This window comes from Ixodes scapularis, unplaced genomic scaffold, assembly GCF_016920785.2.
Source record: "Ixodes scapularis isolate PalLabHiFi unplaced genomic scaffold, ASM1692078v2 PGA_scaffold3__209_contigs__length_174095766, whole genome shotgun sequence".
In the NCBI taxonomy this organism is placed as follows: Eukaryota; Metazoa; Arthropoda; class Arachnida; order Ixodida; family Ixodidae; genus Ixodes; species Ixodes scapularis.
Window position 1 is genome coordinate 73677382 of NW_024609868.1, and position 15775 is coordinate 73693156.

General features: G+C 47.5%; 1 protein-coding gene across 1 annotated transcript in view; it reads right to left on the minus strand.

The window, feature by feature from the left end:
- LOC121048606 overlaps nt 1-15775 on the minus strand; it is a 95787-nt gene extending 80012 nt beyond the window's left edge. Inside the window, exons 1-2 of the mRNA XM_040505122.1 lie at nt 15599-15775; nt 15081-15492 (exon numbers count right to left, since the gene is read on the minus strand). Of these exons, the coding sequence (XP_040361056.1) occupies nt 15081-15492; nt 15599-15775 (589 nt within the window). The remainder of the gene's footprint in view (nt 1-15080; nt 15493-15598) is intronic.

Here is a 15775-nt window from a genome sequence, read left to right on the forward strand (position 1 = left end):
TCAGGACGACGTTAACGTGACGTCGTAGCGATGTTTGACGTTGCGCGGGGCGTCGAAGTCAACGTTGGCATCGACGACCACGTCCGAGTCGTGCTCGACGCGGCGCGCGGCGTCATGACCGCGTTGCAAAGGTAACTTGATGTCGCGTAACGGCGTCGTTCTCAGCGCAACGCGATGTCACGATTGCCTCACAACGGCGGCTTGATGTCGTGTAGCGGCGTTGTCCTCAACGCGATGTCACGACTACGTTACAACGGCGACTTGATGTCGCGAAACAGCGTCGTCTTCGACGCGACGGGATGTCACGACGGCCTTACGACGGCATCTCGGCGTCACGTAACGTCGTAGTCGACGATGACGTCGCGGCATCATCTTAACAACACGTCGTGGTGTCGTTGTGCTTTGACGTTACCTCTGATGTGAAAATCATAAAAAAATACAATATAGCCCCTAACTGATTCATTCAATGCTTTATTTCCAAATTTGTTTCCAAAATACACAAAAACTGTTTGGACCCATAGCCATAGGGCTAGTCCGGGGTCCAATCGCAATATACGTTATAAAGCGGCAGAATACAATACACTCATGTAATGCGCAAAACAAAAGAAATCACGTTCTAGAAAGTAATTAGCTTAACTGCATTTCCTAATCATAAAAGAATCTTTTTAAGGAGGGCAGAAAGTTATTTTCTAACTTTATATTAACAGGTATTTCGTTCCAAACTAGAGCACCATAAAATTCAATTAGCCTTTGTCCATATGCATTATGGCATGGCGGTAAATTAAACATATAATTCGCTGCAGCCCTTGTTTGTCTTCTGGGAGATCAAAATAGGGTCAAAGAAAGGGGTTCATTAGACTTTATGATTTTACGAACTGTTTGAGCTGTTTTTAATTTGTAAATACAACTGAATGGCAACACGTTTAGCGATTGGAAAAGAGGTCTACTAGGGTTAGTGTTCCTTGAAATTGTTATAAATCGTATTCCTCGTTTTTGCAAGCGAGTTACCGGATCTAAGTATGCAGCGTAAGTATTACGCCAGGATTTAATGCAATAAACCAGCTGACTGTGCACGAAGGCAAAATAGAGTATGCGCAAAATGAATAAATCAAAACATTCGCGCACCTTTAATAATCTATAACAACCATATTCAATTTTTGAACACACGTGCTTAATTTGGCTTTTCCAGTGCATATCTTGTATCAGTCTTTTTGGCAAACAGTGTTGTTTTCAACTTTATGCACTTTTCTCATTTACATTTATATTTCCCGTTTTTGTTTGTTCAAATTATGTATGCGTTTGCGTGCATCTTTTTTATGCAAAACTGCATGTAGGTGTCAACGGTGCACCCTTATGTAGGCCTATGGGCTGTTTAGGGGCACCGGAAAAGTACAATAAATAAATAAATAAATATCATAATCAAACAGAACATCTGAATATTTATAACAAGTAGCATATTGTAATTCTGTATTATCTAATTGCATAACTATCTCGTCTTAATTAATCGCCCCTTCCTTGGGGTGAAACACTGTATGCTTGGATTCATTTAGGTTGATTGTAATACCCCTGTCAGACGGCAGCTAAAATGGCATTTACACCAAATGACATTCAGTGTAAATGTCATTTAGGCACTGCCACACGGCAACTCGAATGGCATTTAACCTAAATGCCATTTCGGGTAAACAGAGTTCCCCAAACTCATTTACGGCTCGCAAAGCGTACTCTCGATGGCAGCGCTCGACACATATTACGGGATTGTTTTAAAAAAAGAAGGCATATATTACGGAAACAATTTTTACATCGTTTTAATTACGAAAATAATTTCTTTAACGCGTATTTCGCACGCACTTTACGTTCCTAATTGTTTAACCTACTCACGACTCCAGTTACCCAGTAGGCCTAATGGCTCTGAACCGCTGAACTTGTCGTGTGCTCGCCTCCGTCGGCTCTCGGTTCGTTGGTTCCACTTGCGAAGCGCTCCTCATTTACGCGTTTTTACGATATCGGAAGGAGCGCCTGCCAACAAAAAAAGGCGACCTGTCCCGCGAGACGTCGGTACTCAAACTATGTGAGACGAGCACCTCGAATGGTCTTCGGTAGCAGAAGCGGAACGGCGGGTTCTGCACCGGCCTACGGGCGATTTGAGAAGCCCTCCGTTTCCTCGAGATATACGTCGCGCTCCATCACAATACCGAAACCTCAAGGAACATTTTTGGGTAAGATATAACTTAAACGGTGGGCATAGCCAACAGGAGTACGCAAAACAATTATCGGAGCGGACGGCCGCCTAGTATTCGTTTTGTGTGTGTGGGTCGTCGCAGCACTGCGTACCTCGAACGAGTACTGCGTACCTCGAAGGAGTTCATTGCACGGCCGGCTTGGTCGTGGTTCATACTAGCTGACTTCGCCTAGCAGCGCTTTAAATTTCGCGTTTGTTGCTCTGGCAAAAGCTTGCGAAGTTGGCTGAATCTTTACTTGGCTGCCGCGAAGTAGAGATTCTGGGAAGAATGCAATACGACAAAAAGATTATGATGTTAGCCTGAGACTGAGGCAGGAAAAGAGGAAGTTTCAAAGTAGAAGAAAAAGGAACAGTCGATACGTCTCTCACGCCTCAGTCTCAGGCTAACATCATAATGGTTAATTTCCACCAGCTCGCCTGCGCACTCACTACAATACGACAAAAAGATTTTACTTTTCTTTAAGTGATACAAATCTTGTAAATGCCCTGTTCTAATAAACGTAGTGTAGGTATTCGTCACCCTGACTTTTGACCGGCTTTTACATTCCCATTGACATCCTCCAAAAAGAAATAAAAATAAATGCTGCGTGAAGTCAGTCTCTCAATGTTTCTATTTCTAGCTTTCTTTGATGTTGGATAATCCCATACTGTTTCAAAGCGAAATATGTTACGTGTGTTTACATGATACGTGCACAATTTTATTCCAAAACATCCTACAAATTGTTTAATAATGCATTGCCTATATACATTGAATACAGTTGCTGCACAGTTGCTACTTGAGATATTTACGTGTTCCAGAAAACATTGCTGCTGGGGGCCACCATAGCAGTAGGCAAAGTAGTGAGCTGGCTACATTACAAAGGAATCTACAAGTTCCCGGGATCACTGTCTCTAAATAAGTGGCAGTTTCTTGCAGTCATGGCCACTTTTGTGACATTCTCCTCACTTGTTTTCAGACGTGCAGTGTAAAAGTATCGCAGAAAGCAACCTGGGTGAGGTACCTTCTAGAAAAGCAGCAATAAAATAATTGTGTGAGGCTGACGATGACAGTCCAATAGCCAGCATCAAGGCTGTCACTGGTATTGACGCCAAGATACCTGAGACTAGTGGCGATGTCAGTGATGATGCCACAAGTACCAGAACAGCCCGACGAAGCAGTGGTATAAGGGCTGCACAGCTGCACAGTAACGTGCAGCTGAGCTGACAAGTGTGAAAAGGAAAAGGCCACATAGCCATAGAAGCTGTTTCGGCTCGTTGAAGCAGCCCGACATGCCCCACTAGAGCACTCGGAAGATGCGAGTCACAGTAGCAGTGCCACGAAATGTTGGAGAAGCAACTGCTCGCATTGCGCAGAAGGTCGAGTGGGTAACTACGTTCAGTAAAGAAGGCGGTCATCGTCTTAAAGACGAAAATTGATTTCGTCGCTGCAAATCTTATGGAGGCGAAGAAATTGTGAGAAGGGAATAGAGTTGATTTGGGATCTAGGATGGATCAAGGAGTAAAGAAGGTAGCTATGGCTGTCAGTGGGTTTATAGTGCACAAAGGTGTGGAACCTGTGACCGTCACTAGTGACTTTTAAGTCTAGGAAGTTGACAGCGCATTTCGATATCAGTGAGGTAAACTTGAGGGAGGGGTAGGCGTTACAGAGTGCAGACCACCACGTTTCCACCCTTACTGGCTGGCTTGGTTACGAGGTTAGTGCGGTTTCGAAGCGAGTTTAGAGCAGTAACTTCTTGTGGGGTTGCGTTGCGGTATTTAGAGATTAGTTTGCTAGAGGAGTTGGCAAGAATGCTACGACATGCTTTGATTGAACTGTCAGTTTCAGGGTGTTTGGCGGGAAGCAGGGTCCGGATAATAGTCTTTGGGTTAATGGTGTCGAACATGGTGCAATTAAAGTTAGATGGATGCTGGGTGAAGTGGGCATCTAAAAGTAGGCATCAGAATTGTTTTCTGTCCACATGTAAAAACAAAAAAGGGTAAGGTCGGCTTTGAAGTGCAGGAACGAAGGACGGGCCCTTCGATAAGATAACGTGTTCAGGGGCAGTGAGGGGTAAATCGTCTCGTATGGCGACATCATCAATGCGTTGGACGGAAGCCTCATCTTTTCGGGGCAAGAGAGTGTATAGTTTCCTTGATTTACAGGTGAGACCATCGGCATAGAGATATGAGTTGACTTCCAGAATTTTGTCAACAAGTTTGCATGAGTGTGAATCGAAAGATGACTCAAGGGACTTGAGGAGTCTTAGCGACGGTGAGCGTTTGGCGTAACTGGGCACAGTGGTCATTATGATATCTTAGATGTGCCTTCACTAGCTGGAGAGCAGCATTATCTAATATTTGTGACACTTTTGAAGGGCCGGAGGAATTCTCATTGGCAGGTTGTAAGGAGGGCCGGTGTGTTTGCACGCAAGACATGTGGGAGTGCCGCACGGCGTGGTACCAGGGAGCAAAGTCTGAGGCTTTGTGGTCTGGTTGCTGCATACTGGAAGGGATCATAACTTGGGCTGTCGATAGGAAGTTAGGGCGGGTGCTTTAGAAATAACTGTAGAGTCTTCGAGGCGTGAAGTGGTTTCCATGATTAGTTTGCCGAGCCTGGGTATGGAGGGATGAAACGTAAAGATGAGGGAGTTTCGGAATGGTTGCTGCATACTGGAAGGGATCGTAAGTTGGGCTTCGATAGGAAGTTAGGGCGGGTGCTTTAGAAATAACTGTAGAGTCTTTGAGGTAGGAAGTGGTTTCCATGATTAGTTTGCCGAGCCTGGGTACGGAGGGATGGAACGTAAAGATGAGGGGGTTTCGGAATGGTTGCTGCATACTGGAAGGGATCGTAAGTTGGGCTGTCGATAGGAAGTTAGGGCGGGTGCTTTAGAAATAACTGTAGAGTCTTTGAGGTGGGAAGTGGTTTCCATGATTAGTTTGCCGAGCCTGGGTATGGAGGGATGAAACGTAAAGATGAGGGGTTTCGGAATGGTTGCTGCATACTGGAAGGGATCGTAAGTTGGGCTTCGATAGGAAGTTAGGGCGGGTGCTTTAGAAATAACTGTAGAGTCTTTGAGGTGGGAAGTGGTTTCCATGATTAGTTTGCCGAGCCTGGGTACGGAGGGATGGAACGTAAAGATGAGGGGGTTTCGGAATGGTTGCTGCATACTGGAAGGGATCGTAAGTTGGGCTTCGATAGGAAGTTAGGGCGGGTGCTTTAGAAATAACTGTAAGTCTACCAGGTGGAAAGTGGTCTCGATGATTAGTCTGCTGAGCCTGGGTATGGAGGGATGGAACGTGATGATAAGGGTGTTGCATGGTGGTTTAGATCTTGGTTGGGGAAATAGAGCGTTGTGGCGCGAAATGTTAGAGACGCGACTGCTCGCACTGCACAGAACGCTGAGTGGGTAGCTACTTTCAATAAAGAAAGCGGTCATCGTCTTAAAGGGGCACTCAGGTGGATTCTGAGATTGTCTATTTTATGTCATAACTCAATCTATGGACTCTAAGCATCCTAAGAAACCCGAAATTACATACAAGGGCGGTCAATCTCGCTATTTCAAATTCTATTAAAAATTGCGGCATGCCCTCCTTTCTGCGCTGTGGCGCAGAACGCCAGAGGGTGCCATCGGACGGGAAGGCAACAGGGGAGGGCACATGACAGCCAATTACGAATAATGGCTTCCCGGCACACTAAATTTTCAAACATGTGCGCCTTTGAAAAATCAGTCCGCCGAGAAGCCGTCACTTGTGACTGGCTGTCGCGTGCCCTCCCATGCTGCCTTCCCGTCGGTGGCACCCCCTGGTGTTCTGCGCTACGGCACAGAAAAGGTGGCGTGCCACAATCTTTAATTGGATTTTTACTATGAAAATCGGCTGCCCTTGAATGCTATCTTGGGTTTTTTAGAATGCTTAAAGCCCATAGATTGAGTTACGCCAATAAATAGACAATCTCAGAATCCACTTGAGTGCCCCTTTAGGCTGTTGACGGAAATCAATGTCGTTGCTGCAAATCCTACAAAGGCAAAGGATCTGCAGCCTCAAACGCCTTTTTGAGCTCCAGCACTGGTTTGCCCAGCGGACGACGCTGCACCCTTTTGTCCAGGACACCACACACCAGACGGTCCCATAGCATGGCTGACAAGGTCTCACCAAAGTTGCAGTGTTCGGAGAAGCGGCGTGGGGCGGGGACGAAATTCGAGATGCTTTCTCCAGGCTGTTGGCTGCACTTATGAAACGCTAAGCACTGAACAATCACTGACAGGCACGGTGTGAAGTGGACGGTGAGCTCCAACACAATGTCCGCATAGGGAGTCCACTGGCACACACAACGAGCATACGACGGAGTAGATTGTCGGTCCACAAACGCTACACGGGACTGCGCATATTGGGGACTCCTCGACGATGTGGAGTATAATGAAGAAAACGTTTAGTCGCTCCTGGTACAGGGGCCATGTTTCAATCTTTTTGGGTCGAACTCTTCGAGATGTCTCAGCCGCCCTTTGATGACAACGTTAGGCTCGTCTTTTTTCGCCATATGCTCTCGTCGTTGCCAAGTTGCCACGAAGCTGTCGTTGCTCAAAAAAGTGTGGTTGCGTGCCTCGGAGTTTGAATTTCTTCATTCTCGTTGTTGCCCAAAGCTTTATTCAGGCGGCCGACTTGGCCGTGCAGAAAAGAGGAGTTAGACAAGAGACACGTGGTTTACGACGAGTCCCCAGAATGACAAACGGTTCGGTAAAACCAGCTTGACTCGCCTTGGCTTGACTTCTGCCGACTCGCCGATGATGCCAGATGCACACACAACACTCACGACGCAAGATTTCGTTTCATTTTAAGTGCAAGATCCAGGCTTTCAATGTCGCTACCAAGCATGCACGGTCATGTAGTGTTAGCATCGTTCAGGGCAACATGCTCATGCTCATAGCTTCAGCTTCACTTGCACATGAAGTAAATGAAACCATAGCCCCTGTATCCACTCTAATTCTCCAAGTCAGTAGTAGGCTGAAATTTATCCATCACTACAAGAAGTTGGGAGTGATGCTGAGAAGTCTGGGAGGGTCGTCGCATGTACGGAATTGACTGATCGACGTGCCGTTCCCTGCAAGATGATGTCCTGGGTTGGGCAAGGTTCGAGCATGTTGAATGCTATCAGGAACACGTGGTTACACAGGATCCGTGGGGACACGGCGGTCCCATTGACTGTGGCCATATGTGCCTGGGGCGTCACTGCTTCCCGAGTGCTAGCCAGTGCCAACCTCCGGAAGATGGTCACGAAACTGCTTCAGCATCCCAACATTGAGATACTGGAACTGGTAGCAGTGGTCTAGGAGAGCCAGAGGAATCACTGTAGTTGGATAGAAACATTGCAACAGATGCATCAGTCCTCTAGGCATAAAATATCTTACACCTTAGACATATTATTCTCAAAATTGTAGATTCAATGGGGAAGCAGAGCAGTCAAAATTTCACCACACAGCTAGCTTGGAATATTTCTTGGAAACTTCACAGAATGGCAAACATTCTATAGCTTCTAAACATAGTATTTACAGTGCTAGAAGCTGGCACTCTTGTCTCGTATTTAGAAACAGTTATTCAGTTATTTTCACCTCATCAAAGATGCACAATTGGGAAGATGATCAATCCAGTTGTTTTATTCACATTAAAACGAGTTAACGAATAACTTTAGAATGCTGACAGGAGCTATATCAGTTAGTTTTGAGTGACATTCAGTAAAAGGAAGACAAGTGAATTTTTTTTATCTTTTTACTTTTGTGAGTTTGAAACAAGATTGCCTGCATTTTCTAAGAGCTAAAAAAACATGTAGGGATATTATTTCTACTAGTTTAAACATTATTTCTTTTTTTTTTTCTTGGTTTTCGCTAAAAAGGGTACTTACTATATTTATTGTGCTTTGGTAGCCGCTGGTGCTGAAACTTGATGTCCCAGGTTGCATTCCTACAGCGATTCCCTATGACCTGAGGGAGTCCTGGGGCAGTTCGGTTATCCCATGTGTGTTTAACCGTTCAGCGGTCGCGGCGGCGCTCAAGATCATCGGCCAGTCGCGTCGGAGGGGTGCGATCACTTGGCAGTGGTTTGCCTCACGACGAGCAAGTTGGCGATGGCTCTGTCCTCCGCAGGAGAGTATAGCTTTGCAGCGCCGACTCACTTGGTTACTGGGGTGGTTAGGTGCACGCAAGTCACCTGGCGAACCAAGCACTCTATGTAACACCGACACACATTCACAAGGTGCCTGATCACGTCGCCGACATCAGCCAAACGCCTGCTTGAAGACGCAGTACGTTAGTAGGTACGGTAGCCTGTCTTCAAACCGAAGCTCGCGGAATCCGTCTACGACGAAGATGATGGACGGCCTTCTCAACAGCCGGAGACGCTCGAACCAAGATCAATCCATACCGCCGTGATAGTGACGGCGGAAGCGCAATACGGCATCCAAGATCCCTCGCAGACGTAGAAGTGAACACGGCAGCCGAAGATCGAGCGTGAGGGACAGCCAGAGCAAGCAAGCACTACCGAAATTAACGAAAGAACTGTGCGAGCAAGCTGTCAGCTGTAGTGGCGGAGCGCGGGAGGCTCGGCTTACGGATCGGCTTATGACGACGTTAGGTTGGCTAACGGATTTCGCCCCACGCTTCGCTTTATTTTTTCGTCAGAAACTAGTGAGCGCAAATTTCTGTCCCAGTTTTTTGTTATATTTTCTTGTCCCAGCAGACAACACACACAAAAACAAGTGTTTTGCCGTGTTAAAATTGTTTATTGACGAAAACGTGTTCTATGTGCACGAGACGAATTTGCGATCGCAATTGTAATAGACATCACTTAAATGTCATTTTAGTTGTCGTCTGGCAGGTCCCATCATGAATGTCATTTGAAAACCTGAATGTCATTTGGCGTAAATGCCATTTTAGCTGCCGTCTGACAGGGGTATAAGTTGATTCCTCGTGAACCATGTCAGTAGCCTAGTCAATTCCTCATTGATTTTTTCCTTCGTTTCGCCTATCTTATTCCCAGCAAAAATCAGTGCCGTATCGTCGGCGTACATTAATGCTTCTGAGTATTTTAAAAACAACGGAGAATCATTTACACAAAGAGAAAAAAGGATGGGCCTAAGAACTGAGCCCTGTGGTACACCAGTTAACACCGTTTGGGGGTTACAGATAAAATCATTTATTACTACGCACTGTTTACGGTAATAAAGATAGCTATTGTATTATATATAATAGCTATATTCCCTGATCGCTTTCCACATTTTGAGGTGCAACTGAAAGCATGAGCGGAGCCTCTAGCAGTCTAGCTCGTCCCTCTCGTACTTTCTAGTACACTCTAACCTTGCTGTGCACGTCGCTGTGCACGCGTACTCTTTACTTCACCCAAATGTCAAAAACGTTGTTCACGAAGTTATAAAATCTCGACCGAACAGCGTTTTTTACTAATCCTACTTAATGTCATAGCCTTCTACTGGTTTTGAAACGCTAACAAGCAATATATTGAACAAAAAACAAGGTGTTAAAAAAAAAGAAACACGAAAACGTAAGTTAATAGTTTCTTATTTTGCCCATTAAATATACGAATAACAGCAAATAATGAGGATTGTTCGTAATAGACTACATTCCAAACTCTTGATTTGGGAGCACAATTTGACAAATTTTGTTACATCGTTGCAATGACGCGCTCGGGGCTCAGATTGAAAGCTCGCGCTGCAGAACCCAGATATCTTGTGTTCAATACACACACCTGACCGTTTTGATCTGGACAAGCATCGTACCGGCATTTCTTCGCGTTTTTATTGTACTGCACGATGCAGATTAAAGACCTCAGATTAGCAGTCGTACTGTACAGCGGATACATGAATGACCCCTTGATGAAAACTAACACCCAGTTTTTGAACATATCCGCAACGCAGTTAATAGGGAGTTTTAGAAGATGGGCGCCCAGCGCTTTGGGTTCTTCGAGCTGCTTGGGGCATCGCGCTGCGCTGCGCAGAAATCCGGCGCATGCGCAATGAGACGTCCTAAGCAGCGGGGCCCCGAGCTAGGTATTGAGGCCCCTTAGTTAGAAGTTTGCCTTCACTGGGCGATGCCTGATCACGTGTTCACACGTGTTTTTGGTTTGTTTGTTTATGCACGGTATTTAATGAACCATTTAACAATTATCTCGAATTTGCACACACCAGCACACAAGCGTTTTGCTCTAGAAACTGAATACTTCCGCCACACGTGCTGACCCATTGAATCCACTCTCTCTGCAGCTTTAAACTGGCACACGTGGCCTTCAGCGTTTTCAAAGTTGAGATAAAAAAAAGAGCGAAGGACAGTTCCGTGCGTCACTCAGTGCACGTAATTATTGACTATATAAAGCCAAGCGAATAACTGGCTTTTTTTTTTTTTTTTGTACGAATTTTAGATATTGAGATAATACTAGATTGCGTCTCTTCGAGACACGTGGTTATGCACCATCCGTGATTTCGCTACCACATGGTGCCAGATATCGTTGACCAACGGCGAATTTTGCACAAGGCCATTCCTTATGTCGTTTGTGACGCTCTATACCTACACACGTGCCCGGAACGGACGGACGACACACGTATATCCAACCAAGGTTAATGATAATATAAAAAAAGGCATATGTTTTTCTTTGGCGGACGAACTTGTTGCACCCGAGTAAAAAGAAAAAAAAAACACAAAAAGCTAGGCGTGTTTATGAGGTGTAACTTATAGTACGGTCAAGCGCTGAGCTGGCGGTATGGCATTCGGTGGTTCAAGGTTCCTAGAAAAACGCCGGGAAAATACCCGGATGTGTACGGTTTCGGCAATGATCGTCGCGGACGGCCTCCGGGAAGCTTGCTCACAACGGCAACTGACGTTCGATCAATTAGTGCGGAATCAGCCTGGGCTCTAAATGAGAAGAGCGTCGCTTTGTACAGCGAACTATTCGCGTGAGAAGCTCGGGCGGCGGAGAAAAGCTCACCGCAAAACCGGCAGTTGCGGAGAAAATCTCACCGGCCCTTGAGCTTATGCAAAGAAAAGCTCACCGACTTTTTTTTTTCTTCCTAGCTTAGCGGATTGTGCGTCACACGAGGCAATGTAACACAATTAGAATTTGCTACTTCGTTAAAAACAATTGTCCTTTATTTTGTAATATTCATTAAGTTTATTGGGCATAACTACTAATTGCTCAGAAATTAGTAATCACTCATTCTGCCTATTAATGACGCCGCAAGTATAAAATGAGAACATGGGATACCCGTAAAAAAGAAAATAATTTATGGACAGTTGACAAAAACCCTGAGAGAAGGGACACACAAACACAGTCTCAAACACAGCTGAAATTTATTCGTGGTGGTGGTGGTGCGCCGTTTAGGTTTTACGTCACGTAGGTTAGCCTAACCCCAATTAGCTGGCATGGACAGGTGACGAGCTCTTAAAGAGCTGTTAAAAAAAAATCTTTCTTTTGTTATGTTTTAGATACAACTACAGTCGGTCGATCAAGCCAATGTCCCGCAGGAAGCGCAGCACTGCCTAGAACACTTTCTGGCACTTCCTTCGAGGTCCATCTGGGAAGAGGATATCGGCTGTTGCTCCCGGATTATCCATGCCGATTTGTTCATACAGCACAGTTCGTTGAGCTTCGTATGCCGGGCAGACGCGGAGAATGTGGTGCACAGTCCCTTCCTCGTCGCATTGCGAGCATTCTGACATCCGCCGTTTTCCCATCTTGACCAGAAAAGCCTTCGTGTGGGCCGTGTTTGTGCGCAGGCGTCGCACCAGGGTCTCTGCCGCCCGTGACAATCCAGACAGGGCTCCTTTTGGCAGCGCCGGCTCGTTACTTGCATTTAGAAGTTACCAGCGGACGTCAAGTGCAGCCTGTTGCGGATTTGCTGGTGACGGGACAGCCGGGATTTCCAAGTGAGCAGCTGCGGCCAGCCTATCTGCCTGTTCATTCCCTTCGATCCCCGCATGCCCTGGAATCCACTGGAGCCACGCTGTGGATCCGCGTGCTTCCAACGATGCTAGTGACTTTCTTACGGCGGTCGTTGCTGGGTCCCCGCACTCTGCTTTTGCAATGTTCTGAAGGGCGCATCTTGAGTTGGTGAGCACCACCATTCCCTGTGGTGGCAACAGGATGGCCGCTTGGAGGGCTTTATCGATGGCAACCAGTTCGGCCACCGTGGAGGATGTGGGTGCTTGAAGTCTCCCGCCCTACTCCCAGCCTTTCTCTGGTATGCAGTAGGCCGCAGTGCTGGAGGTTCTTGCTTTGTTTACGGACCCGACCGTGTATATTCGAAGCTTTCCCCTATGGTGTTCTTACAAGTGTGCTTCAACTGCTGCTCTGATAGCGATGCCTGGCCTATCTTTCTTGGAACGCAGGTGCTTGATTCTTACGTCACTGGACACCTTGATTACGTCCCATGGAGCCATCCTTGCTTTGTCCGTCCTCGTCGGTAGTGGGTCCGTGACATTGTGGAACTCTTCTACCGCCTCGCTCCATAGCGATTTCATCCGAACCTGGACAATCGTCTAACCCCTTCCAGTCGTCATACGAGCTTTGGGAGAGAGCACTGACCAGCTCCAACCTCGATGACCAGCTCATGCTCGTGTCGAGGGCTGTGGAAGCAGGGAAGGCTCAAGGCGTCTTGGACTAAGGACTCCTCCCCATCGCTTTCTCATAATAAAGATGTTTATTCTCTCTCTCTCTCTCTCGATGTAGGAACCATCTGCCCGGGTGGGTCATAGATAATCGCGCCAGCTGGTGAAGTCTCCTTCCTTTGGCCTGTCTTGCGAGCGACTCTGTCCCCGCCTCCAGAAGGACCGCGTCGTAGAGCACTGCACGGGCCCGGGCCAGCCCGAAAACCCGAGCCCGGCCCGGCCCGCGGGCCGGGCTCGGGCCGGGTAGCACGCATTTTCTCGGGCCCGGGCCGGGCTCGGGCTTGAACAAAATATTTTCCGGGCCGTGTCGGCCCGGGCCGGCCCGGGCCGTGACTGAGCAATGGTGTGTCACAAATTTTAAATTGTTAATAACAAGGTGCTCATTTATCTTCTCGGTTCAATGTAAACAAACAAGCGAAATGCAAAATTACTAAACTGCTGTTAAAAAAAAAAAAAGACGTCTTGCACTTGGAAAGCTTTCACGTGGATAAAAGGAAACGTATAGATTCCTCCACCATAGTGGTAAAGTACGGTCAAGAAACCGAGGACACTCCAGTCGCAGGGTACAACATGAGTGTATTTTTCCTCTGCGTTTCAAACTGAACACAAGAAAAACAACGTGAGCTTGATTTTGCTTTCGTGCAGGGAGCCTTACTATGCCGCCAAAGATAAGCTAACTAGATATTTTTATGCTTATACAGCTTTTTGAATATGCACTAGCCTGATTCTGATTATTTCTTCACAAAAAGATGTAGAGAGGAAAGTTCTCTGAAACGAATCGAACAACGAGAAGCCCGATATCTCTTCAAGAAATGCATAAATAAAGAATACGGCACTTTTTTTCTTTAAATCACTTATACACTGCATAGTTCGCCAATATTCTCGAAAATGCACCAAGTCGGGATATTTATTGTGTCAAAAAATCTCGATCCAAGTCCAAAAGAAATTTAAATCAAATATGCTCGCTTTATGCTTAGACAGTCTTTAGGTTAAAGCCTGCAAACTTTTTTGGGCTCATGAATATAAACTGTCGGGCTCGGGCCGGACTCAGGCTTATATTTAAAACATTTTTGTCGGGCTCGGGCCGGGCTCGAACTTCTGTCTAAAAATTCTGCCGGGTCCGGGCCGGGCCCGGGCTATGTCTCTTCCGGGCCGGGTCGGGCCGGGCCTAGAAATTAAATATTCTGTCGGGCTCGGGCCGGGCCCGGGCCGTGCCTCTGCCGGGCCGGGTCGGGCCGGGCCTAGAAAATCTGGCCCGTGCAGGGCTCTACCGCGTCGTTCCTGGCAGCGTTGAAAATCCCCAGTGCTGTTCGTAGTCCATGCCGATGTCGCTGTTCCATCCTCTCCAGGTCCGTCCGAGATGGAGCCATGTATGGGAGTCTATACATTACCCTTGACGTTAAAAGCGCCGTGTGGGCAGCTGTGATGGTCCGCTCCGTGCATCCCCACGCGGTTCCAGTCATACGGCGAACAGCATTCATGGCAGGCCTGCATGTTTCCGATGTCGCTTTTACGGCTTGTGCCCACGTCACCCTGCTTGTGATGACGATTCCCAGGAACCTCTGCTTGGTGACCTTTGTGACGTTCTCCCCCGCTAACACGATGCCTGGCGGCTGAAACCTTCTTCCATTCACCCGTACCGGCATCCAGACTGTCTTGCTCTTTGACAGGGACAACCCCGATTCAGCCAAAAACTCGTCTACTGCTTGCGCGACGGCTTGTATGCTCCGGTGTATCTGTGTTGTGTATATTCCTGCCACCCAGAGTCACACATCGTCTGCATAGATAGACACATTACCGGGAGTGCGGTTGGTGGGATGGCGTTCGGTAGTGTAGCCATCACGATGTTAAAGAGCACCGGACTCAACACGCTTCCCTGTGGCAACCCTCTGTGCAGCACCCTTGGCGAGGACACTGTACCTTCGGACCTGATCTGAATTTTTCGCCCGGTTAAAAAATTTGCCAGGAACTTTTGAATTTTACCGGTCAGGCCGATCTCAGTCATTCTCTTAAGGACTGTAGGGAGCGGCACGCTGTCGTAAGCTCGTTCCACGTCCAAGAACACCGCAATCGTGTTCCTCCGCCTGTTCTTGTTGTCCTCAATATCACTTGTTAGGTCCAGGATACTGTCTTGGGCTGCCAGCCCTCTCCTAAAACCGGTCATGCAATTCGGGAGACAGTGATGTTCTTCCATGTACCAGCATATCCGAGCTTGCACCATCCTCTCACGAGGTTAGGGAAACTGGGCGGTATGACTCCGCCTTTCCTGGCGGTTTCCCTGCCTTGAGCAGGCACCACCATTGCTTCTTTCCACTCGTTTGGGACGTCCCCGGAGTTGCATATAGCGTTGAACCATTTGACCAGGGCATCTTGGGCCTCTTCGGTGAGGTTCGTGAGTGCCTGGTACGGGACTCCGTCGGGTCCGGCTGCGCTCTTCTTCCGACATCTGCGAAGGGCACTCTGAAGTTCTTGGACTGTAAACTGGGCATCCAGAGGTCCCGACGCGGTGTATGGTTCCCCAGGTCTTCCCGCCGCCTCTGCCGGGGCGTACAGGGCGCACAGAATCTCCGCTGCTGCTTCTGGTGTTTCGTTGGCCGCCAGCGTTAAGACCTGCAGGGTATGTCTTGAACGGCTTTTCCCAGTCATTGTCCCTAGGACGGTCCACAGCTTAGTGTGCGTTGGCATTCTTGCACATGAGTTTCCATCGATTCCTGACCAGCACCTTTGCGTGTCTTCGCAGCTTGGCCGAAACCCTGTTGAAATTGGTCTTGTCCTCGGGCTCTCTCGTCCGGCGGTACCTCCTCTGCGCCCTGGTTCGTGCCGCTTGAAAGTTTAAAAATGTGAGGTCCGGCTTTGGGAGCCATTCTGTGACGAAAGTAGTGCGTGCGGCCAT